The 26,734-nt window shown below is 39.6% G+C and overlaps 2 protein-coding genes across 7 annotated transcripts in view; both read right to left on the bottom strand.

Annotated features, from left to right (window-relative positions):
• MCCC2 (methylcrotonyl-CoA carboxylase subunit 2) overlaps positions 1–16,548 on the bottom strand; it is a 36,343-nt gene extending 19,795 nt beyond the window's left edge. Inside the window, exons 1-7 of the mRNA XM_051777303.1 lie at positions 16,348–16,548; positions 11,780–11,846; positions 7,146–7,230; positions 6,781–6,882; positions 6,033–6,160; positions 4,252–4,364; positions 805–918 (exon numbers count right to left, since the gene is read on the bottom strand). Of these exons, the coding sequence (XP_051633263.1) occupies positions 805–918; positions 4,252–4,364; positions 6,033–6,160; positions 6,781–6,882; positions 7,146–7,230; positions 11,780–11,846; positions 16,348–16,479 (741 nt within the window). The 5' untranslated portion in view covers positions 16,480–16,548. The remainder of the gene's footprint in view (positions 1–804; positions 919–4,251; positions 4,365–6,032; positions 6,161–6,780; positions 6,883–7,145; positions 7,231–11,779; positions 11,847–16,347) is intronic.
• A 1,186-nt stretch (positions 16,549–17,734) lies between these two features.
• BDP1 (B double prime 1, subunit of RNA polymerase III transcription initiation factor IIIB) overlaps positions 17,735–26,734 on the bottom strand; it is a 52,234-nt gene continuing 43,234 nt past the window's right edge. For 4 of the 6 annotated variants that reach the window (XM_051777628.1, XM_051777631.1, XM_051777632.1 and 1 more), the window contains 6 exons: positions 25,872–26,061; positions 24,251–24,467; positions 23,289–23,331; positions 22,123–22,414; positions 20,608–20,836; positions 17,736–20,253 (listed from right to left, as the gene is read on the bottom strand). In XM_051777628.1, coding sequence (XP_051633588.1) covers positions 20,125–20,253; positions 20,608–20,836; positions 22,123–22,414; positions 23,289–23,331; positions 24,251–24,467; positions 25,872–26,061 — 1,100 coding nt within the window. In that variant the 3' untranslated portion in view covers positions 17,736–20,124. Of the gene's footprint in view, positions 20,254–20,607; positions 20,837–22,122; positions 22,415–23,288; positions 23,332–24,250; positions 24,468–25,100; positions 25,219–25,871; positions 26,062–26,734 lie in introns of those variants that run through there. The other 2 variants (XM_051777630.1, XR_007902801.1) reach the window with 2 other exon arrangements.

The raw sequence follows: 26,734 nt of genomic DNA, 5'->3' as shown, positions 1-26,734 counted from the left end.
ATCCAGTCACAATTCATTGAGACTGGAACAGTGCTCTAGCTGCTAGTTCTAGCACTAACATTTATTACTGTAAATTCATTTCTTCTCATAAAGCTTGTGTTAAATTATCTTTGTCAGCAAAGATTATTGCTTGTACCGGCATAAAACTGAGCCTACACTTGAACATACAGCTGTTTCTGAAATAATAAACCCCATTCAAGCACTCTTTTTTGCTGGAGCCAAACTACTGTAATTTTAAAGCTGTGTTATACTGCAGAATTTTGCAGTCACAAATTCCACTCTGAGTTCCACAATAAAGCAAGTTTTAATTCACAAAAGTTCTTCAGGTCAGTTTCCTTAGAAGCAATTTCCTTACTAAGCAAGTAAGAAAACTATGATAAACTCCATCATAAGTGCATCTCCTTTGTCTGTAAAACAACATAAAATATAGCTGATCAGTTGTGCTTTTGAACTTCTCTGATCTTGATGGCTGTATTTTTTTTTTAATTTCACTTCATATCTAGAGACTACAAAATTGAATACAGAGACCATTTTTATCATTGAAAACGTGCATGGCAATCTAAAAGCACTAAAAAAACACCTTATAACAGTCTGATTTACATATATACATCTAACAGACAGAAGAGATTTATTTGAGGATATAAACATTCAGATATACTTAAAAATGCAAACTAATCTACAGACTATCTGGAAATATCTCACCAAGAAATGTGTCAATTGTTTAAGCTCTACAATTATCGCAGCCTGATTTTGGAGGTGGGGATGGGGGGGGTGCTTTGTCACTAGAAACTGATGTATTCTTACCAGTGGTGGCCCTCCCAGGAATATTGTTCCCTGTTTGCCAACAATAATACTTTCATCAGCCATTGCAGGTACGTATGCTCCTCCTGCTGTACAGGATCCCATTACTACTGCTATCTAGGGGGGGAAACAAAAATACAAGTTAATGAATTGTTCAACCCTTAAAAACAGCAAATGTTTTGTACAAATTTTTTTCTGTGAGATTATTTTTGCCTGATACAGTAAGGTCATGAGACACACATTCTACCATGAAATTTGTTTTTTACTGATGAATGGTAAAAGGTCAAAACCTAGAGGTTGCTCTTGGTATTTATGCTCAAGTCAGAGCTTCAGTTGTTGCTTACTGGCATAGTTTCACAGATGTTAATATCCTTTGAAGGAAATTCCTCACATCTACTAGTTTGTAACTTTAGTTCCTCAATGGATCAACTAATTAACTCTGCCCCTTCAAGGCATGAGTATTTCATTATAGGCTTCAATATGAATAATCTCTGCTTCACCCATTTGCCTAATTTTGACACGAACATCTACCTAATGGACATCTCCCACCAGTAATATCTTGGTGATACTGTAATAAAACTGGCTTGAGCCCAGATACGATGAATATTATAACATTATAAGATCATGAAAGTGAAGTTTCTCACTTAAGTTCTCCTTCAGGAGAACACCTCCAAAGACCCTTCCAAAACACTTGTAGAACAGAAGAAAAGGAATACTCATGAAAAAGGCAGACAGTAAGAAACACCTTCTTTCACAATCACACACATACACACACAAAAAAAATAATCTAAAAAACCTCCAGTAAATACCATTATTTTATGTTAAGTTTGTTTCAAGATATTTCTAAAGCGACATCAGGTAGTCTTCTCTGTTAAATAATAATTTAACATTTGCTCTTAGAAGAAAACAGTACACAGAAAAATGAAACTTCCAAATCACATTACCCAAATCTAAAGCAGGAGTAAATGAACCATGTTGACCTGCTACGATAAAATCAAACAGCTTTTTCAGCAAACAGTTTCTCAAACAGTATCTTAAACTATATTCAGAGTCACATGGTTAATCTGCAGTATTTCTGTTGTGCATTTAATAAATAACTCCTGGTGAATACAAAACCAACATAAGTCTGTAGAAACGGGAGAAACTTCGGCAACAGACGTTTGTTTGACACTTTTCCCTAGGATTTGTGGTTTTTTCCTACTCTTAATTTTGCCATACTTTTGCTGAAAAATGTGCCTGCATTTAAATTTAAACTCAGGTGTTACTTTTTCCAACATAAAAACTGGAATATGTATATACTGGAAAAAATAAAACCTACCTGTTAAATAGCACAACTCCAAATTCTCAAAAAATGTCTTACTTCTTGACTTCATTCTTTGAATTATGACATAGAAGTTATTGGCAGGTGCAATAAAAATCAAGAGTCCTAACTGCACATCCAGTATTTCATATCCACTGATCAGGTCCCCATTTTATCCATGCAGCATATGAGTGTGAGAGAACTCAGGAAGCTGCAAATTAGAAGCTAATCACAGCTTTCTGATTCACAGCCATACAGAAAACAACACAATTTAAACTGTATTAGGTGTATAACAAATTAGTCACAGGTAAAAGTGGAGGGGGAAATTAAAAGCACCATCAGCAACTGGAAAATAAAAAAAGAAAAAAAGCAAGCACTTTAAAGGGCAAAATTGAAAAGAGCTAATGAACTGATGAAACAGACCTTCAGGCAGGTCAAAACACAGAACAGTAGGTAGGAAACTAATGACATCCAGACTCCCATATCAGAAGAATTAACCAGAGTGGAAATCAGAGAGAGCATAACTTCCTAATTCCGTTTTCTAATGAAATATCCTCTCAGACAGGGAAAATGGTTCTAGCTACCACAATCAGTTAGCACAGGGTCCATAATAAATTTACAGATGTTAACAGGGCCTTTTTGGAATAAAACAAAGGATAGATCCATTTCCCAAACAAAATGCACCCTTATTACATCCTTTAAATAAAGGAAGTACTTCAGTAAAACATTTTTCCCAGTCTTCAATAAACATTTAGAGAAAGATAAACTTTCATCAGTGTCATAGCTAGAAAATTTAACTTTCATCAGTGTTGTAACAAAGAGAAATGTGTTTTATTAAAAGGCAAATCTTTCTTACACTTAGTTTTTATTGTATAGGAGTACAATTACTCCTAATACAACACTATATGGTAATTGAAAGAAAAACAAATTCAACTTTTTATGGAACTTTACAAATACATTAAATATGTTTCAAGATATTCCAGAAAACACCAGTATGACTTTAGGGCCAGGCATTTCTAGAAAGGTCTTGCCTAACAAACATCAGTAATTTCAGCCTTGCAAACTGGGTGCACATATTCATCTTTGACATAACATCTAAAAATCATTACTCTTACAGCAGATCATAACTGAACTCTCTAGCAAAAATAAGGTTTTCCAAAACTTGTCCTAAAAAACTTCTCCAGCAAAACATCACCTTCTCCTTGTCACTTTGTGATGATCTCCTTTGATACTTGCTGTTCTACCTGGCAGCTTCTCACAGGTCCCTGCTGACAATTCCCTTACAGTCTTTATTCTGTTACCTGCCTTCCTCAACTCCATTGGGACCTTACACTCTGCCCTCTACTTTCACCGCAGCCATGGTTGCCCATCAGCAGTCACATCCTCAAACACTTTACACTCTTCATGAGTAATAGATCCAGAAGTGCACTTCCCCTAACACACCCTCTGCATCAAAAAATTGATCTCTACGTATTCCTCAAAGAACCATGACATAAAATCACCTCTGAATCCATGAACTGTGACTAACAGTCATTTTATGCATCAGAAAATTAACCTCACTGTTAGGGCAGTTTTATCATAAGGTACATCACTGTATGTGCCTTCTGCAATTGGACATGCCTGTCTCGTATTGGCCTTTTTAGCCACCAGTGTGCTTGTGACAAACGTGGGTAGAGACCTTTCCTGAATCTTCGTTCGCGAAGCCCAGCCGTGATGACATCACCGTATAAAATGGATATATAAATATTGCATACCCTTGTTAGTTAAAAGTGGGTCTCATTTACTAGCCATCATCAAAGGGGTCCTCACCTTTACAACACTGATGCAGGATAATCAACTGTTCCAAGAGATTTCCTAGTGCTTCCTCAAATGGCCCTACATACCATGCTGTCAAGTCCATTTTTCTCCTACTCCAAGACAGGAGCAGGTGGGTCAGGTCATTAACACTAAGGCTAAGAAAGAAGACAGCTTCTTCAAAATTATAATGACTTCTTGTGCACAGTTACTCTGTTTACAGCACTTGCAGTCCCCAGGTTAGCACAGCACAGTGCTGTCAAAAACAAAGCATGGGTACAAGCCTTGAAAACAGATAACGGTAGCAGGCATAAAAAATGGTTAGTACATTTAATTCTTGGGTAAAAGCAAATTACCTGTGGAATTCCTTGCGAGGACATGACTGCTTGATTATAGAAAATACGGCCAAAGTGATCTCGATCTGGGAATACTTCTGCCTGACGAGGTAAATTTGCTCCTCCTGAATCAACTAGAGTGAACAAAAATATACAAACATGTCTTTGAACAGTGTTATACACTTAAGTTGTTGGTAAAGTATCTGCATGTTATTTAAAAAATACAGCAACCACTATCACTAACACTACGTGTATGAATCTAGGTACATCAGGACATTCTTTTGGGGGGGAAAGGGAGGGGAGAAGAAAAATAGTAAACACCCTCTTCCAAAATCACATCTATCCCAATAATTCTCACGGAAAATAAACTGAGATGTGCTTGAAGATGCAGCCGTGCCTCCGTATACAAACTTTTAAACTCATCTTACTGCAAAACTTTAAAACTAAGAACACTTTCAATGTACAATTTTAACTCCATTATTCTATTGCAATTCTGTCACAAGTTCCAGAAAAAAAGCATGACTAACCACTAATGAGTTCAAAAGGTGCAGCATGTGTACTTTCATACCCTGATTATACTTCATACCAAAGACCTTAAACTATCTTCAGGAAGATTCATTTATTATATATCCTTGCCTTATGATGTGCCCTTCAGCTTACAGCTTTCCAGCAGCAGCTACCTCTCCAATCTCAATTAATGAAAATACATCCCGTCATGAGATGTATTCAGAGAAGGACACAAGCAAAGTTTCTTCTTGTTTTTTTAACAACCAAGATAAAATTTAGCCCTCCCCTTTCCTCCAAGACTCTCTATGGCAATTCCACAAATGCTACACCCCATGTCCCTGTATCGACCTCACCAATAGTTTCAACTTCACCCTTCTCCTAATCCTTCTCTTGGTATTATTTGCATGCTTAGCCTGCCAGCAGGGCAAGAAACTACAAACACTTACGCTGTCCAGGACCTACATTTATGCTGACTTTTTAACCAGCACAAGCATCCACACTGCCAAACTGATTACTGCCCCTCTGCTGCTATGTCACCTGCTAGGTTAAGCCAAACAGACAAGGAATAACCCACCCTGTTTTTTTAAACGGAGACAGTAGAGGGGTCTTTCTCCTCTGACGCTGATGTACACAGAATCCACAGGAATACACACTCTCTTACTGCTGTCTACATTGGCAGAAACCTCTTGGATTTGTATAAAAACAGGCTATAAAAATACTACTCGTAGTATACTAAGATGTTTGGCACTCTGATCTTAATCTTTAATAAAAGTATACATACATAACACTTACAGGAAGGTCTGGCTAAATATTGATGTAATAGACTAAACTCAAAATGAAAAATAATATACAATTTCTACTTCAGTAAAATTAATCCCAAATTCCAAAGATCTGTTGATCCAAACTACTACTGAGGTTATTTTTATTTCTTTAGCATGTTCTCTCATACAGCTACATGCTCCACCAGAACGTACTTTTTAACTGGAATTGAAATTGACTGGATGAGACTACAGGAAACATTGTTCCTTCACTACAGAAGGGAAAGAAATGAGAAAGAAGTTATACAGTGTTAACAGTTACATCTGAACCTGGCCCTACAGCAGTGCAGAAGATAGTGCTGAGAACCTATAAATACCCTCCAGTTAAGATGTGCCACCAATCTGCAGAGGTAACACAGTATTAATGAAAATAGATTTGAAAATGGGTGTCTTAAATACATTTCTGGTTAGTCAAATCTGGGGACACATGAGCTGCCCTTAACACAGGACATTTGCTATTTTTGCAATAGGACTTACCCAAATAAAGGCAAGGGAGATGATTTTGCATTGCAATTTCTTGAGCACGTAAGTGTTTCTTAACAGTGATGGGATAATAGGTACCACCTTTGACAGTTGCATCATTAGCCACAATCAAGCATTCCACCCTAAAAATAAAACAAGTTTATGAGAGAGTAAAACATTTCTAATAAGTAGGTATGTATGTTGTTTAAGAACTGCAACAGCCAAGGATGCTTGAAGCCCTGATGTTCTGAGAGCTCTTTCTCACCTGCATTCTGTAAACTGCACACTGTAACAGCAGCCTCAGTGCTATGATATCCTGTTCCATTATTCTGTATAGCATCATAATTAATTTCAAGAATAGTATTGGAGGTACTTTAAGTAAGAAAAACTACTTTTTAGACTAAAATACCCCCCTGTTTTTTTCAAATTCTTTACAAATGCACTAATCTCTTTCCTTCATTGAATACCAGAAACTCTATATGTGTTCTGTTTTAATATGGGATACACTTACTAAACAAAAAAACCCCTAAATCAAACCACAAATAAATAAACCCCAACACAACATATAAAAAAAAAACCTAACCAAAAAAACCCACTTTCTTTTAGCCAAGACTAAACATATTGAGATACCAACTTTGTTCATTTTTTTGGGTATCGGAAACGAAATGCTAAAAATGCTAACAGATTAACGCTGGAAACTGAATAAAATTACACCTTCTCCTTTTTCATAACATCAGTAATGCAGATGACTGGAAGCTCTCACCCAGATACTCGTCCAATGCCCGTGATAATGCCTCCTGCAGGTACCTCCTCATTACCGTACAACTGGTAACCAGCAAACTGGGAAAACTCCAAGAACGGGGAGCTGAATAACGACAAATAAAACAAGATTTTAAAAACTAACTGGCTGTATTTGTCATTGGATCTCACTTAAAAGCTTACACTATAAAAAAAATGAGGTTTGTGGGTTTTTTTAAAAAAGAGATGAGTATTTCAAAGAACACCTCTGTAAAATTTCAGTGGTGTTATTTGCCAGTGCTTATGGAAACTAAAGAGTAAAGAAGCCTGTTGTAGTATTGACCTGCAAAAGAGAACCTGAAGTGTTTAAGAAAAAAAAGAAGTACCTACCCAGGATCAATAAGCCTGTCAATTCTCTCTCTGGGTAACAGCTTTCCTCTTGATGTGTGACGCTTACGAGCTTTTTCTCCACCTCCTGTGATACAACAGTAAATTGTCACTTTTTCTATGGACACAGATAGATAAATCACCACTTATATTAAAACTTAGAATGGAAGTGCTGATAAGCTCCCATTTTTTGAAGCACAGACCTCAATAACAAATTTAGTAAATAATGGTTTCCACTTCAAACACATTTAAGGTACTGATAAAAATGCTTGCTTTTTAGAATGTACTCTGTTTGCCCCCTCATTTTTAATAGTTACTCTTGAGGTAGAGATTTTAATAAACACAGTTGTCTGAAACTTTCCCCCACTTCTTGGCAACAAACAGGAGGGCAGAAAACACACAGAGATAAAGCACAGCAGTAGAACTTCAGAAAACACTATTCCCTAGAACTGATTCAGAATAGCTATGCTGAATCCAATCCTGAATGACCCAACACAATCTAGATTAATTTCCTTAGACCATGCCAAAACTGTAAGCAGAGTTTAGGCACACAGCATTTAATATCAAGTTTATATTTGTCTCATTTCAACCCTTCACTCAAGGTCATCCTAAATCATATCTTCTGCTCTCTAGAGCCTTGTGTCTTTCGATACTTAAGATTTGTTGACACACCTCAGCCTCTTTATAACAACAGCTTGTACAAACATTGTCTCTCTGTGTAGACAGATCACTGATTCACCTCATCACTCTAAAATTGTCTCCCTGTCCAAAATAAAGAAGGGGCTATTTTGCTAACATTTCTCCTGAGACTCCAGGATTTCTCTGTCAGCTAGGTATCACTGAAACAGAGCTTTAAGCCTACCTTTCAAGACCTTTCTCCCACCCTGTCTCATTCCCTGATCACTACACACATCTTTTCCCACCCATCAGGCATGCCAGAAGTCCACAATTTATTTCCAATTCAGCCTGCTCATTAGGTCTGTATATCCAGCCTAAGCCTAAATTTTGTAAGTTCTTTCTGTACCAGTTTCTTATGATACAACCTCTCATATACATCCACAAAGTTACTACTCTCATCCATGTTTTTAACACCCCACATCATAACTACATTTTCTCTGACCTCCATCTTGCCTTTCTCCTTTACACTGAGCAATGCTGCAAAAATAATTTTCATCTTGGGACTTTTGTCATCTCTCTGCACTCTTCCTCTTCACAAATGCTTACTCCCCAGGCCCTGTAGCCAATCTCTTGAACATTCCTCTTCCAACATCAGCACACTCTAACCTGCACTAACCTCTATTCCATAGAATGAGAATTAAATGTAAAGATATTGTACACATCCTTCAACAGTATTAAGGTAAGTACCTAATTCTTCTCATATACTTAAATGACAGGCAAAGCAATTTCAACTGATATCACTCAAAACCATGTATTAACATCCTGGTAGAGCCCACTCAGATGTAGAAAAGATGAGGACTAAGTTCTTGTCCTGTCGTTGTGTAACAGGCAAGAACAGGCAAACACGCAGCAGTGAAGAAGGCCATGATCATTAGTTCATGAGCCACACACTGAATTGCCTTCTTCACTGCTGCATGTTTGCCTGTTCTTGCAGATTCTGCACCCAGAAGAGACAGAGGTAGTCCATGGGCTTCAGCATCTCCTCATGAAATCCTGGACCTTTTTGCACAGCAAGCAAGAAAAAGCACTAAGCACAAGATCTTAACTGTGCTCCATTCCAAACTTGTAAAAGAAACTGCATTACATAAGAAACAGTATATGAAAAGACAAACTAGTATCATGATAGTCACAAGAAGGGGAGAATTAAAGCTACATGCTCAACCTCTGGCAGCATAGTTAAGCATTTATAAAGTATTTTCTTTTATTGTCTCCATTAACTGCATTTAACTGTAATTCACTCGGGTAAGTCTTACAAGTCAAAAAGAAGAAACACAGATTTCAATCTTTTAAACTACTACACACTTGCTTCTCTCTGCCAGCACAACTACAGTCAGGAACTTTGAAAAGATCCACTCAAAAAAAGGAGGGCAAAGGCGAATCCTCATCCTTTATTGAATGCATGGGGAAACATAGTCACAAAGGATGAGGAAAAAGCAGAGGTACTTAATGCCTTCTTTGCCTTAGTCTTTACCAGACCAGTTTTCTCTGGACACGCAGTCCACTGAGCTGGAAGACAGGGGCAGGGAGCAAACTGAAGACCCTATAATCCAAGGGGAACTGAGTAACAACTTGCTACACCACTCAGACACACACAGGTTTATGGGGGCAGGTGGGATACACCTAAGGGTACTGAGAGACCTGGCAGAACAGCTCACAGAGGCACTTTCCATCATTTCCCACCAGTCCTGGCTAACCAGGGAGGTCCCAGTTGACTGGAGGTTGGCCAATGCAACCACCCATCTATAAGAAGAGCCAGAAGGAGCATCTGGGGAATTATTGCCCTGTCAGTCTAACCTCAGTGTTGGGGAAGGTCATGGAGCAGTCATCTTGAAGGCCATTACACAGCATGTAGAGGAAAACAAGGGGATCAGGCTCAGCCAGTACGGATTTAGCAAAGGCAGGCCCTGCCTGACCAACCTGATCTCCTATAACAGGGTGACCAATGTACTATATGAGGGAAAGGCTTTGGATGTTGGCTGTTTCCCACAGCATTCTCCTGGAGAAACTGTCTGCTCATGGTTTGGATAGGTGCACCATTTGCTGGGTAAAAACCTGCCTGGACACCTGGCTCAAAGAGTGGTGGCAAATGGAGGTAAATCCAGCTCACGGCTGGTCACAAGTGAGGTTCCCTGGGACTCAGTTTTGTGGCCAGACCTGTTTAGTGACTTTATCAACAATCTGGACAAGGGGATCAAGTGCATCCGCAGGAAGCTCACAGACTACACCAAGTTGAAAAGGAGTGTTGATCTGCTGGTGGTTAGGAAGGCTTTACAGAGGGATCTGGACAGGCTGGATCAACGGGTCAAGATCAATGGTGTGAGGTTCAAAAAGGCCAAGTGCCGGGTCCTGCATCTGGGTCACAACAACCCCATGACATGCTACAGGCTGGGGAAGAGCGGATGGAAAGCTGCCTGGCTGAACATGATCCAGCAGGGTGCCCAGGTGGCCAAGAAGGCCAATGGCATCCTGGCCTGTTGTGGTGGTGGGAAAACAGTTTTCCCCCTGAAGCTATAAAATGGTAAACCCCCAGGGGGTGGTGACCCTTGAGGTTTGAGCCAATGAGCGCTTTTGCAAAATATAAACATATCACAAGCAGACCGGAAAAGAAAGTAGTTGTGTTAGTTGCTGTTGGAGAGGTGGCCATGTTGTGAAAGCCACGAGCTGAGGGGCCCTCAGCCCCACAGGGGGCTCTGGCCCCCCCCCAGCCCCCGGTTGGGGGCTACAGGGACTTGGAACAGTGTAAGACTGGGCTAAGTATCTGTAGCTGAGAAGGTAGAAGTTTCTCCACCGTGAGCAGCAGCAGCGGCAGAACAGCACTGACCGAGGAAAAGTGGCAGAGAGCCAGAAGAGATAAGAGAGAAGCAGCAAACAAGCACGCAGTCAAGCAGGAAGACACAGAGTTGCCTGAGAGACGAGAGCCAGCAGCAGAGAGAGGACTAAGCTCTACACGCTGAGAGAGAGAGAGAGTGTTTGGGTAAGAACTGACCAAAACCCCCCAAACTCCTTGGAGACCCCTCCTAGAGAGACGAGGATGATGGACTCTTACTTGAAAGAGTCTTGGAGTGCTACAGCACTGTAGAAAGGAGCTGAAAAGCTCAGAGAAGGAATGCGGAGGGGGTGACCTTGGCCCACCCCCCGCTACTGCCAAGCTGGCAGTTTTGAGTCAGAGCACGGGAGCTCTGCAAGGGGGTTTGAATCCCTTGAAGATAGGGACCGTCACGAAGGCTCCTGTACTTCGCTGATATGATGTAGTGAAGGGACCTTTGTCTGGGTGAACGCAGCCCACGGAAGAGAAGACCCTCGCTTGGAGATGAAGGGTTGAGAGGGGCTTGGATACCCCCTCGTGTGTGCTGGCAGAGATCCAGCTACAGCTGCTGCATGAAGAGAGCCTGCTGCCTTAGAGACATTGCTGCTCTGAGAGTAGAAAGGGATCTCTTCCTTCTTCCCTCCTGGACTTTTATTTAGAAGGGAGAAGAGATTTGATCCATTGTAAATACTGTTTTGTCATGGTAAAGATAGTTGAGGTTGTATGTGTAATGTATTGTAATATTTTATCTGTACAGTCATTGTAATATATATTCCCTTCCCCCCATTTTGAGTCTCGTGTGGTGTCTGGAAAACCCATCTCACACTGGGTTGAGACGAGGGAGGGGGGCTAGGACTGGAGAACTGGATTTTTGGGGCTCTCAAACCATGACACCTGTATCAGCAATAGTGTGGCCAGCAGGACCAGGGCAGGGTCCATCCCTTTGTATGTAGCACAGGCGAGGCTGCACCTTGAACCCTGTGTTCAGTTTCAGGCCCCTCACAACAAGAGTGAGCTATAACCCAGAAAGTATGCTGTATCTGAATCAACTGATTCATGAACAACAGTTATAGGGGAAAAATTACAAAGAACAACACTGCTTTTTGTACCAAATTAAGTAAGTTTGATTTTTTTATTCAAAAATTATACTTACCTAATCTGATTTTTTCTGCATGTTCTTGTAGTTCAACTACCAGTGCTTTCATTCGTTCATAATTTTCCTGAGTGGGGAACAAAACAGAATTTTAAGTTCAACCAAGAGCGACTGTATTAATTTTTAATAAACAAACACAGAAAGCACAAGACTAACTTATCTTCCAAATCTAATTTTACCTTGTTAAATACTGCCTCTGTATTGTCTTTAAAGTAATAACATTTCTACCTATGTATTGGCTTCTCTCAAGCATTTAATAAACATGCTTCACAAAAATTCAGAGTGTGTTAGGACAGTAAAAGTCTAGTTCTGAATTTAATACACTAAAATAGAACATGTCACTATAGAGTTCAAGTGTTATTTTTCAGACTTTGTTTATTCTTGGTATAGGTTGGTTTGCTTTTTAAAGCTAATTACGTAAAAAATGTGGTTCTTTGATGAATAGCTTCACTCCATCTGCTATAGGTTGTAAGAGACCAAATGGTCCTACAATATTAGGGCCTTTCCGGGCTTGCATGTAACTTAGAATCTTACGTTCAACTAGGGTAAGAAATGCTACGGCGATGAGGATGGAGAGAGCATAGGATATTGATATAATAAGGTAAGTGAGGGTTAAGTGAATTGTCATGTGATTTCGTCTATCATGTAGAGGATTTGAAGGGATGGGAGGGCTAGCATGATTAGGACAATGGCGGGTAGGATTGTTCAGACAAGTTCTACTTCTTGTGCGTCGACGGTATAAGAGGACAGTTTTTCTATAAGTATAAGAGCTAGTAAATACAGGACTAGGCTACAAATGGCTAGGGCGACTATTAGGGCGTGGTCGTGAAATTCAATAAGTTCTTCTATAATAGGGGATGAAGCGTCTTGAAAACCAAATTGAGAGTGGTTGGCCATGGGGTTGGAATGGGATGTCTCTTGTAGCAAAGGATGAATGATCTAGACCAAATGGAATTTGGTAAACACTTTTAGATTCTTCTTCTTTAGGTTGAACATAAAGATAAAACAAAGCTTTTTTTTTTTTTCCTTTTTTAACCAGTCGGGTCTTCTTGCCATTATATCTCCAGAAAAACAAAGACTCATTGTTCTGAATATGAGTGATCCAGTACTGAGCTCATCATTTCTATCAGAATTATCCAAAACTTTGTGTGCTCATTACAGCAGAGCTTTTTTTTCCAATTTCTGAGGAATTTGAAGGTATTAGTCAAGCTTAATTTGTTGGGCTTTTCTGCAGACATATTAAGAACTATATTACCTTTTTGAAAAATGTAACTGCAATAAAAGAAGATGCTGCATAAGAAGACCATATTGCCTTGTCTAATTGTCATTTAGATTATGTTTGAGTCTACTTTGACAGAAAAAAACACCTGGTGACTCTTTATATTCATGTATACCTCAACACTCAGACTTAAGGTTTCCCCTAGAAGCCGCCAACGTTGCAGTTAAGGTTGTTCAGGTCAGTCTTGGGCACTTAAAGGCACCAAGATACAAAGCAGAAAGAAAATAAAAACATGTATGGCGGGACCTCACATTCTGTTCCAGATATATAGTGACTTTCAAAAGAACACACTTCTCCCCTTTTGTAATTGCTACAAATAGATTTACAATATTCTACTGAAAGCTAAAAAACATTTACAGCGAAAACAGGTCTGAGCAATTTTATCAGCTCGTCTACACAATTAATACATAAGGTATTAGAGGTATTCAGACTACACCTACAGTATTCAGAGGTCATCCAGCAAGATCAAGGTAACTGAAACACTGAAGTCCAACTTTTGTACCTCTGTTGGCTCTTGGGAACAGGATTCCCCAAGTACAAATGAAGTGCCATCCCTGGTATGGTTCACAGCCTGCACTTGTATGAACCAAATAATTGCCTGCCAACACCAAACACGGGCAAGACATTGGCCTTAGTTAATGAAATCTCTCTGAAGCAAGGTGCCCCCCTGCAGCCCCAACGACTGGGGACACAGTAGGTCACCAGCCTCCTGCATCTCCTCCCTCCATTCCTTTTAAGACTGTATCAGTATGTCCATTAGATTATTCCCCTTTCAATCTATTTCTTTTGATAGTTTAATCGCCCCTCTCCCTGCCCATCACTGCACAGCTCCAACACCTACCTCTACACCTGTTTTTCTTCCTGCTAACCTGTGAAATCACACTGCATAGACCCACAGGCAGTTTTACACTGGCATGGCATCCCAAACCCCCAAGAACAAAAGAAGTCTCACTTTGTTATCTTGACTATGCTGTTCCTGTAAGAGACTATAGACAGTAACTGGCCACACAACCACGCGAAGCACTGAAGAAAACAAAACCTGCCCTTCCCAAAAGACTCTTCTTTACAAGTTAACTTTTTTTCCCCAGTGAAAAATCTGTAAATCAGCCACTGTAATTCCATATCTCTAAAAATCTGCAGTTGTCACAACCACCCAACATTATTCTGTGCCAGCATTCAGCTTGTCTGGGTGGGTGATTTAGCAACATAAAATATTTTTCCTGTTTCTCCTTGTTCATTCAGCCTGTTTTCCCCAAATACACTTCACCTCTTGCCCACAGTACTGAGCTTAAAAACTCGCCTTTAACACAGAAAAAAAAAAAAGTAGCTAAAAAGACAGAGGATATTAAAAGAGGAACAGCAATCACAATCATGGGCTTCTTTACTAGATCCTCATTAACAACTAACTGTAGCTACCTTAGCTACTCTATATGAAAAATTGTGAAAAACAACTTTAGATAATCTATAAAAAATACTGTATACACAAACATTTGTGTTGCTTAAATTCACTTAACCTTTATTGTGATCTTTCACGCCTTTAAGCAAAACACATCATTATTATATTTTACCAAAAAGATGATGTTCTGAAATAATTTTGAATACGCATAGAAAAGACTCCTCTCAGAAACAAATGTACTAGTTCTACCATGTATTTGTGGGTTTTTCATTATTGTCATTAATTAATGACAAGAAGGCCAGTGAAGTGGCACCAAGTTCTTTCTGGAAACTGGCCCACCAAGGGCTATAAAATTCTGCTGTTACAATGAGGGTTTCTACAAATTTTAAAGCAAAATCAAGAGGTGAAACCTACACTAATCGTACAGTTACTCCACAAGCTAAATGAATTACTCTAACTCAAGCAAGGGGGCTCTAAGAGCTAATCCCTGAAATCTTCAAATAGACTTTCCTTCCTTTTCCAGAATTTAGACTCCCTCACTTTGAAATTACCTTTTTTACCTATCTGGTTTGAAAGACAGTTTACATTATGAAGGCCAGCCTGTCTAGCTGAATTCACAGCCAGAAAGGTAAACATTGGCTAAAGAAGGCAAGACCTTCATCACTATCTTGTGTTTGCACTGTATTTTTATTTCAGATGGTTAAGCGCCTCACAGCAGGGACCTCAGCATTTTGTGTTTGCAAAGCACTACTTGCACTTACGTTGTTCTATAAATTATTTCTACCAAATACTAACAGTATTACCTATTTTACCAAGCCTTGCTTTCCTTTTGAGGTTGAAAGGTACACAGACACAAATATAAATCTAGCGCCAGTTGGGATGAGTACAGACCTTTATTAAAATACCTTTCGTTGGTATGCAAAATATGAATGTACACACATACATATGTATACACACACTTCATATACACAAGCTTTGTATGTACACACACACACACACACACACAGACACACTCTGAAAGTTCACAGGAGTTTCAGTCACCTAACTTCTGTCCCAAATTTAGTTTCAGCAAAACAAAGCACAATATGAAACACAGAACCAAAGGAGCTATTTCAATAAGAACACATGTTGTCCCTTCACCTGTTGTTTGATGTTTTACTTGGAATACAGACAAAAACAAATGCACGCTCTCCTATCAGTTTTGATCCACATGTAAGGCCATGCTTTTCTCAGCCTTAGTGTAAACACGACTTTTATCTGAAACATGATAATGTTAATAATGCCCCATTAAAAATGAACCAACTTATACCACATACAAATACTGTTCTCTATTTGTAAATACAAGTGGAATTACACCTAATCCTTCTCCTCAAAAGATGACGTTCATGGAGGCATGTCCGTGACGGTACAGCTACTACACCTATTTCCAACTCGGGAATCAATTTGCAAACACAAGGACACGACCGACTCTGAAATCATCAGGCTCCGTCCTCAACCGCCTGAAAACTCCCCGTCTCCACCTCAATTAGCACAGTACCGATCAGCTTAAATCACAGCGAGCAACGGCCTTCCGATTAAAAAAAGTGTAAAAGTGTCCGTGACGAAGCCGTCGCCCGGTACAAACCCAGGTTCATTTTACACGCTCAGGCTGAAGGAAGCGAGCAGAACCCGGGTTCAACCCGCGTGAGGCGGGAGCAGCGCTGGGCCCTCGCCCGCGGCGCCAGCCCGCGCTGCCCAAGCACCAAATGGCCGCCGCTCGCAGCAGCGGCTCCACGGCGGCCACTGCGGCCCCGCGCGGGCCCCGCTCTCCCGAAGCCGCCCGGCAGCGGGGGAGGCCGGACCCGCCTCCCGGGGCCGCCCGGGGCTCCCGCGCCGCCGCCCGGCCCGCCATACCTGATAGAGCGCGGAGCTCGCGTCGGGGCGCGACCCCACCGCCGCCACCGCCTCGCCGCGGTACCCGCGGGCGAGCAGCGGGCGCAGCAGCCCCAGCAAGCGGCCCGGGAGCCGCGGGGCGCCCACCAGCATGGCTGGGCCGGGCCGAGCGAAGCCGAGCCGAAGCACCCCGAGCAAAGCCAGCCGGCCGTCCCAGGCCGCGCCGCTGCCGCCACTCCCCCCGCCGCAGCCAATGGGCACAGCGGGGCCGGCCCGAGGCGCAGGGCCTGTGCCCGCTCCCCAGGACCTGGGGGCACGGGGGTGCGGAGGAGCGTCCCTTGGAAGAATTTCGCGTAGGATTACATGCTTGTGCAGCCAGGGAGAGCCCCTTGGCCTTCTCAGACACTTTGTTATACAGTAATAGGGACAGAGCTTTTTAGAATCCAAACCTCTTTGGTCGAGTTGCTTCCTTGTTTGAATGCTTTGCTGTTCTCCAGCATTCCAGTTTAACTGTTTTAAATCAAGGCTGTATTTAGAGAGAGATAATACCGAGGAGTCTGATAGCAAGTAAATCCAGTGCTATTCTAAAACAAAACCACAGGACAACAATGTCCCTGTTAAACTACATTCAGCTGGTTACCACCAGGCCAGCAGGTCTTCATGCACCCTGGTGTTGCAGCCCACACGTAAAGAATCACAGAATTGGAAGGGACAGACAGGGACCATCATGTCCACTACTGGCCCTGCACAGGACCATCCCCACAAGTCACACCATGTGCCTGAGAGTATCATCCAGATGCTTCATGAACTCTGTCAGGTTTGATGCTGTGACCACTTCCCTGGGGAGCCTGTTCCAGCAGACAACCACCCTCGGGAGGAAGAACCTTTTTCTAATATCCAACCTAAATCTCCCCTGACACAGCTTCAGGCCATTCCCTCAGCTCCTGTCACTGGTGACCATAGAGAAGTGTCTGCCCCTCCTCTTCCCCTCCCAAGGAAGTTGTAACTGCAGTGAGCTCTCCCCTCAGCCTCCTCTTCCCCAGGCTGGACAAACCAAGTGCCCTCAGCCGCTCCTCACATGGCTTCCCCTCAAGGCCCTTCACCATCTTCACTGCCCTCCTTTGGAAACTCTCTAATGGCTTAATATCTTTCTTATTTTGTGGTGCCCAAAACTGCACACAATATTCAAGGTGAGGCTGCCCCAGTGCAAAGCAGAGCAGGACAATCCCCTCCCTCGACCAGCTGGTGATGCTTTGCCTGATGCCCCCCAGGACAGGGTTGGCCCTCCTGGCTGCCAGGGCACTGCTGACTCACATTCAACTTGCCATTGACCAGGACCCCCAGGTCCCTTTTCATGGCACTGCTTTCCAGCCTCTCACTCCCCAGTCTGCCCATACATCCAGGGTTGCCCCATCCCAGACGCAGGATCTGGCACTTTCCCCTGTTAAATTCCATACGGTTGGTGATTGCCCAGTCCTCAATTTGTTGAGGTCTCTCTGCAGGGCTTCCCTGCCTCTACCATACTATGCCTATGAGCATTTAAAAACGGCAACTGATATTCAAAGAAATGGAAACACTGGTAAGAGAAAATAATTTATTCACATAATTTACACAGAGAATAGAAGTACTTTCCTTGAAATAGAAAGCTCATATGCAATGATACAGGGTGTCAGACAACTCTAAGCAAAGCAGTCTTATGCCACATCTTTGTAAAAATGCTACTCAGAGGCATTGAGATTTCACCAATATTTTCTTACATCCTTCATCATTATAGAACTTTCATACACAAAACAGAACACAAAAAACTGACCTACGTCTATTCAAATTAAAATTGTTCTTTAAAAAAAAAATCTAACAAAGTGCATGGAATTTACTGCAAGGAAAGAGAAAGCATAACCCCAATTAACAATTCAGATAAGGCACCATAAATCTTAGTAATGAAATAGTTGATTTTTTCCCCACCTTGTAATCTGAATGCAAGCTAAAATGTATGCAACTAAATGTAGAATGATTATCCCCTCAGTACTCACTCAGAAGGTACTCACAGCAACTGTTTCATAGATACTCCCCACAATTCTATTTTTAGGCTTTATGAGTGCAAGTGATATAAACATGCCACATGTATCAGGAAATAAGTAAACACTTGCATACTTAAAATAATATCTACAAGATATACAATACATAGTTTTATGTATACATAAATCTATTTTATAATGTACAGTAAGACTATTTAGATAAACATTTCAAGTTAAATGGATTAGGCAAAGTACAAGATACCATCTGAACAGAAACTGTTGGTGCTATTGGAGGGGTTTTTTGGGGGGGTGAGGTGGGTTGATCATAAGCTTTCAAATAAGTTACTTCACACTGGGATCATTAGTCCCTTTTCTATCACCTCAAGGAATACTGCTGACAGTGACATTTCATTGACAGAGGCCTGCTAATACATCAATTTGCAGTAACAGTAGCTTTTATATTTTTCCTCACTGACAAAATTTTAAATAACTTCTGAAAAGACAAACATTCTCGAACTTACTCAAGTCCTTCAGAATTAACTGCATACTTATATTATTTACCTGCCAGTAAAAAATTACCCAGTTAAAAGCTGATAACAGATTTCAGTTTCACATTCATAATAAATAATTTATTTTGCGAAAGTACCTGCTACTATTAAGTAACAGGAGAAAAATTTAGACTATTCAAATCTAAACACTCATTCCTATGCAAGCAGGAGTTTCCAAGTAAATACTGAATCTGTCAGTGACCACCTGACACTTTGACACTGTATAAACCTCATTACCTCATCATCTTGATGAGGTAAGTAAAAAACCTGAAGCTACACTGGAATTTCATAGCAAGTTACAGTACAAGTAGACACGCAACATGAGAAAACCCTTCAAATTGAAGTGCTTCAAAGCAGCAAATCCTCAAAACGACGGCATTGTACAGTCATGGTTTAAATCCAATCTCTTTGTGCTTCTTTGCACAAGGGAAACCGAGGAAGTCAGCAAATATACAAACACTTACATGTAAAACCAAGAAAAAGAAATGGTATCGATCACTTTGTTTTCCAATTTAGAAGAAAATTAGCACTTATACTAGGGAACATCAATCTCTTCCTCCCAGTGATGAACATTGCAAAGATTACCTTGTGCTAATGTGTTTTAGTAAATGGTGTTGTCTAGTTTTCAATACATTTTAAAGGAACCAATCCCCCTCGGCTTTTCAGGTTGGGATCTTTTAATTTATGTAATTAAAAACTGTTAAAAAAAATACATAATTTGGAGATTCTAATAAAAATACCTGCGGTGCTTAACATATCTACGTATTTACTACACTACTTCCAGTATTTGCATTCTGATCTTCAGAGATTACACTCTACTTAAAAGGTTCATTCCTCCTAACATAACATACTTCACAAAAAGAAGTAAAGAATTTGTATAGCCAGTACCAATAGCTTTAGCATTAAAATGCAAAGGGATATTTGTTACAAGATTAAACATTATTTCATTGCACTTTCCTGCAAGGCAGTCATGCCAGCATCTAAACAAGTAGAACTACAGGTCAGCAGTCTCTAGTCTGGTCCAATGACATCATTGTAGTGGTTTAGATTATGTCAACATTTTGAAAGTATCCAGGTTGCTTCAGAAGGAATCCATTTCATCTTTATGGTATTAACTAACAACAGAATTATTGGCTGATAGTAAGTGTGGCATAACAAATGTCAGAACAAAAAAAAAATCCTCTTTTCTTGTTGCAGTATATCCTGTAATCCTAGGTTTTTATAAAACCTATTTGCTATTCTGAATCATCCACTTCCATAAAGATGTCACTGAAAAAATACTCAGAGATTCTGGTTGGTTCTTCTTCCTTCTCTTGATCTTTAGCACAAAGAGGTGCCTTCTCAGATGAGTTGTTACTTGGAACCTAACAAAACAAGAAAAGATTGCTCTTAAGAGTCTTAATCTCTGTATGTGTAAGTATAAATATATTTACACATATACACACTTGAGTTTCCTATTTATGTAGGAAGTTTCGACAAAAAAACCTCAGAGTTTACTGAAAATGGGAAGCAATGTCACAAATGGGATACATGTAGAGAAAAAACAACTTAGCTCCCTTACAAGTTTCTTAGATATGCACAAGTCAGAATTTGTTCAAGGGAGAAGATATCTCTCTCAAAACGTGAGAGCTACATGTGCAACTATCCACTCCTGAAACACCTAATTTGCTGTTCTTCACATCTCAAAAATGCATGGGTGTTCCAAAGTAAACACATACCATAACTGCAGCATCAGCAGCTACATGCTCATATTCCACAGATGTAGAGGGAAGGGAACAAGTTTCCCTATCACACTTAGTGGAGGGAGTGGGTTTCTTTAAACTTCGCTTTGGAGTCACAGTTTGAGGCTTTTGGATCTTCCCTCTATTTCCTTTGGTATCTTCTGCAGATTCAGAACTACTTTTTTTGCAAATTAAAGATAAAAATCCCAATGGTTTTCGTCCACCCCTGTTCAAAACAAATACAGTCAAGATGTCATAGGATTGTTCCAAAGAAGGAAGATGTAAATAGTATTGCAGAAGTCCAAGTCATTACACAGGAAATAAATACACACCTATAGGATATATGAAAATTGTAAGAAAAAACTCAAAAGTCATTCTGAGAAAGGCTTTTGTATTCCTGAATATTCTGGCACAAGAGTTTTTTTGAAGAGTTACAGAGACTCTTGACAATTTCCAACCTGAGAACAGGAAGCTACTATTTGATATTAATCCACAGCCCATAACAAGATACTAGACCTTCAGAAAGCGATTCCAACAGGGATTGAGACACATTCCTAAAGAACAAACTGAAAAGAGCATCCTTCATGTAATCAATAGAAAAAAAACCTGATTCCCAAGGATGGGGCCACAGCAGACTACTCTAAACACCAGAAAGAAGACTATCTGCTGCAGGGTTTCAGGCTACTTATAGCATCAAACCCGGTACCAGTGAAGTTACAGAAGTCACGGCATTGAGGAAGGTACACAGAGCACTAAGGTATTAAGAGTTTACAAATCAGAAAATAAACTTTAGGGCAAGGATTCTGATGTTAATGCATCATTATCCAGTTGCTGTAGATGTCCCCAAGTACAAATAGCCAGTATTGGTACTCACACAGGCAAAATGAAAAAGTAAATGACAGGATCAGAAGAGGACAGTGCAGCACCACAATCAAAATCAGTGAGCACAGGAACAACAGAGAGCAGGGAATCAAACACTTAAACAAACATTATAGAAAGGTATATTTAAAAAAGTCAAGTCAATGGATAGATAAAAGGAATATCCTCTAAGCTGCCATGATTGAAACTCCTTTGGAGAAATGACACGTCTTAAGTTAGTCCAAAAAACCAGTGTGCTGAGTACTATACCAGTAACAAATCTTACTGGCAGCACAAATACCAAAATACATGGATGGGTATATATCTCACAACATAAGACTTAGGTAAGGAAAACAAAAATTATCCTAAGCCCCTATCATAGCCAATGGATGTCTGCCTGACAAGAGGCATCTGTCAATGTCTAAATAGACACACAGTATGTCAGTAGTGTCCCTGGTCAATATGGTCATTTAATGAGTAAAATAATTCAAATTTCAAAGCAGACAGTTTGATCCTTTCTAACTTGCAGGAGAGTATAGATACTGTAACTCTTAGCCATGTAAGTCACAAACAATGATACTGATAAAATACTCAACAGGGAAACAAGGGGTTTTTTTTACAGAACAGGCTAACAAAACATTATTGCATAAATACCTGAGTATTGGAGTTTTTGAAGATGATGGGCTTCCAGTATATTCCAACTGTCCAGATTCATGCACACTCTCCTGCTTTCCTTGTCCACTTATTTCTCCTATTCTGTTAGAGGTTAATCTAGATATCACCTCCTCTTCCTGTTTGGATGCTAAATTTTCAAGTGGTGCTTTCCTTAAGTTCTCCAAAGTCTCAGGTTGGCTTCTCTTAGTGAGTTGTGACATAGACTCAGATGCCAATGCAGAGGTAAGTACTTTCTCCTTTGCTGAAGGCTCTGTTTTTCGAAAAGGATTCCCTGTAAAAGGATTTGAGAGTCGAAGACTTCAGTGATAACATAAGAGCCCAAAAGGCACGTGTGATATTAAGATGGCTTGCACCATTGCAAGAGAGTGGCTGAATTTTTGTTCAGGTTCTTTTGTAGTTTATATTTTTAAGTCACCACTAAGAACTAAAAATTCACGGTCTACTTTTAAAGCCTGTAAGATCTTAGACAAGTTATGGGGAAAAGCTGATAGAAGCATGGTATTAGATTTTACAGCACGCTCCTCCTCCTCCTCTCATCCTTTACAGCACACCACAGAACTTAGTCAAGTCATCTCACTGTTTAAGCTTCTACAATTTCCCTTTAAAGTCTTTTTCAGGGCCAAAACATCGTTCTCCAAGCCCTTCACAGGCTCAGATCACCGAAGATTGCATTGTCAGCAATTCTGCTTTCTCTCTGATTTTTCTGAGACAGATTAGGCTTTCAAACAATTATTTTTTTCAAATAGAAATGCAAAATAAAAAAAAATATATATATTATTTGGGCATAGTGTGGTTAAAATGCCAGTTAATACTTTTGATTACTAGTGCTCTCCAACAGGTGGAAATATCTGTTTAGGAGAAGATAACATGTTTAGTCAAAAAAACCTCTCAAATTTCACAGGCTACCTACAGCAATGTTTTCAGGACCATTATGAAATTAACAGCCAGTTACGTAATCCAACATATCTAGTTTATAGCAGAAAACAAGGAATGGTGGTATTACCACAGTACCAGGAAAATTTGTTCCTACTTTTATGTTAGATAGTTTCATACAGAAATATTTAGCATGACAACCAGTATTAAACTGTGATGTGTTAAGCATTTACATTCATTATACTTTGGTTTACGAGTTTAAGTTTACCTACCAGAAGGTATCATTGGTGCATCTTTGGATTTAATTGAATAACCCTGTATTTAAAAAAGAAAAAAAAATAAGTTATTTTCTCTATTGCTCTCAATACAGAAGTGACTATGAAAATTGATAAACTTGTATCACACATGTTCTAAATTCTAAGAGTTCTAAGAACATAAGTGAAACAGAAGACAGTAAAGCATCATTCATTACTTAACTCATTTCCTGAGTAGGTTTTTAAGGTGTTCTTATGACAAATGACTTGACAAGGATATCAAGATGAGAGATCAAAAGAAGGAAGAGGACTGTAATCCAGTCCTTCCTAGAAAAGCTGCCTGAATCATGTGGGGAATTACCACCCGTTCCTACACCAAGGTACACTACACAATCCTAGCCTATTCACAGAAATCAACAGTAGCCATTGCCACAGGCTTGGTCATATTCTAAAAAGCATAGAAGGAAGCTGGAAACATGCTAGCCAGTTTTCACTGGCAGCTTGCTCTTTTAAACTAGTACCTGCTGTGTCAAAAATTGATAGGAACATATCTAACAGCTTCTTCATGTAATAGACACGGTGCAGAATCACAACATCATTCAATGAACCTAAGCAGTTTGTCAACCATCCAATATACCCACAGAGTTTCCCCTCCTGCAATGTCATTGCCAGAAAGGCTATGCTGAATGAACCAAATAAGACATATCCTAGTCTTATTGCCTTGCCTCGTAGGAAGTCTAATTAAAAAAATCTGAGAGCCCACAGATTCTGAAAAAACCTGATACTAAATAAATGAACACCCCAAAACTGTTGTAGAGTTCAAAATTAAAAGCAATCTATTGGTGTTGCTTTTCCTTTAAGTTGTATAGGCACTAAATATTTAAGCAAGTGGCACCATTAAAAAATGAACATCATTAAAATGTTGTATTATTGTTATGCATTTACACTACGCATGAAGACTCGCCACTTTTTGATCTTACCTTACAAGAGGTTTTCAAGCTATCTTTCACTGCAACAGTAGACAGAGTTTTCTTGGCAGTAGGGAAATCATTCTCTTCAAGCTCAGCAGCTGATCGTTTCCGAGTTGTCTGCAACTTTGGAACAGGGTCTACTGATGCACTGTCTAGTTGTTTGGTTTCCATACTGCTGTTTAAAGGTGTAGCAATTTCACCAGCTGCAGCTGTCATGGATCCAATGCTGTTAATATATAATGTCATTATTGTGACTTTATGAGAAGCCAAAATTTAATTTGTATAACATTTCTGTATGGAAGTTACGCATGGATCTGTGGTGATACTCCTTCTCGTTTATTGTCAAAATTAACTTCAAGTGTACTATTTACTACCAAGAAAGATTTTGTTGTGCTATCTTGAGTTAGAGTTTTTCTAGTCATAATTGAATCTAGTTACTTTAGCTGTTCTATTTGAACTCCACTTGATCCTTTCATAAAATGTAAAAATATGGCGACTAATTAAATGCCCTAGAAAATGTTAGAATACAGTATTATTTATAAGCACAATTGAATCCCTGTACCCTGTATGATCTCAAAAGACAGTAAGACATACAGGGAAGCAGCAGAGACTAGGGAAAGAGGGTAAAACAGTAAGGGAACAGTGAGACAGGACATGTGCTTCAACTCTGCCTGTCAGCAATTCTGTCTATAATCAGTAGTTCCACAGGAGTGAGAATTCTTAGGCTGTGTAGCCAACGTTCACTCAAAGACCTTTCCTTTCTATAAGAGAATGACACTAGCATCTGATATTACAGGGCAAGATCCTCCACAATTATGTGGAATTGCATCACATCTCTAGTTATGATCTGAGGACTTACATTAGTATAGTAATAGGGGTTTTTTTTACAACTTTGCAACACTTCCATTCTTCAGAGTGTCTTTTTCCTCTGATGATGTTTTTTTTTTCTCCCAAACTGACCAGGAGATTTAGTTCAACTGTAATGTTGAAATAACAATTTTGTTACATTGCGTTGAGAGGTACTGATTGTAAAAGAAACTCAAACCCTTTGTATCACAGTATACAAACCAGGTATTAATCTGTTGAGTAATTAATTAATTTGTTTGCGTTTGCACCTCTTCTGCCTTTTGAACATTGCACAAATTCAAGAGAATGATAGCAGAATTTATATATACTGTTTATCATGTTCTCCAGAAGACCATCCACATGAAAAATTTGGAAGAGCAATTAATAAACAGCTACTTTGCAGAACAGTTAAAGTACTGTAAAAATGCAAACGTGCTAAGTTTTTTTCATTTCAATTGCTTTTCATTATAAGTATCCACAGCAGAATAGGCTCAGGATGGAAACATAACTTCTACTGAAAAGGAAGACTTGCTCTAAAGGATAAATCAGAATCAAGGTTGATGCCAAAATCCCAGCTAACTAAAACATTAATTTTAAATCACTGATGAAATCTTACTCGAATCTGATTAGAGCCCTTTTCCCTTTCTTAATTCACTGACCAGTCTGTCAAAATTATTTCCTCTTGCATTTCTTCTTTTGAGAAGTTCTAATCTGTACTGCACATTCAAGGAACAATCAAGGTACGCAAAAGGTGTTTCACTTTGATCAAAAATAAAGCATTTACCTTTCCACTTCAGTCACAGTTGTTTCACTTGCATTTATTGGACTGATAAGTATTGGGGCTGGTAGTAATGGTTCTGCAGTTTGTTCCAGTACAACAGATGCATCAAACTCTTCTGAGTCAACTGGGATTTCCACCAATGTTAAAACGAATGTCTGTTCCTCCTCTGGACATCTGCGGTCATCGTTCACTACTATAATTTTTTCAGGGGAATAAAGAAATATCAAATAACTATTATTCAAATTTGAAATTACGCTGTTGTCTTCATTTTCTTCCTACATGGTGTAATGAAATTTTAGGCACTCATTTCTTCATGGAAAAAGGCACTGGGCATATTCTTGAGACAAGTTGCTTCCTTTCTCCTTAGATGAGATACGCATCGTCATCCCCTGGAGCCTACTCATTGCAGTGGAGTCCTGATTACCATTCAGAATGAAGAATATTAAAAATGCCTACTAGGGATGAAGCTTTTTAAGTGGGTGTTCTAGCATTAGAGAAGATTAAATTTGCAGTTTAATTAAACTCGTGTCATGATGGTCAAATGGTCCTGTCTTTAATTTCAACTGTCAGGTATTAAGAGTTTCTTCTATAAATGGCAGGTGTCTGCTGCTTTGAAGGTAAACACAAGTATTTTTTCCCTAACTGTGGACAGGCAGAAGAGGACCTGAGAAGTCTAATCTTGAATTTAATAAATGAAAAATAGAAATAATTTAATCAACAGATAACTGCAGACATTAACAGATAACTGCAGAATTAAGGAGAGAACATTTGTAAAGTTTTCAAAAGATGGAAAACAACAGTGGTATTCCATTACTTAAGACAGCTCTCACTGATGATGTAAAGTTGTTATTCCAACCTCAACTCGC

The sequence above is a fragment of the Manacus candei genome, unplaced genomic scaffold (genome assembly GCF_025592945.1).
Source record: "Manacus candei isolate 608988 ecotype Guabito, Panama unplaced genomic scaffold, ASM2559294v1 h1tg000010l, whole genome shotgun sequence".
NCBI classification, from domain to species: Eukaryota; Metazoa; Chordata; class Aves; order Passeriformes; family Pipridae; genus Manacus; species Manacus candei.
The sequence above is the reverse complement of the archived record's forward strand: the minus strand, read 5'-3'. Positions and strand labels throughout refer to the sequence as shown.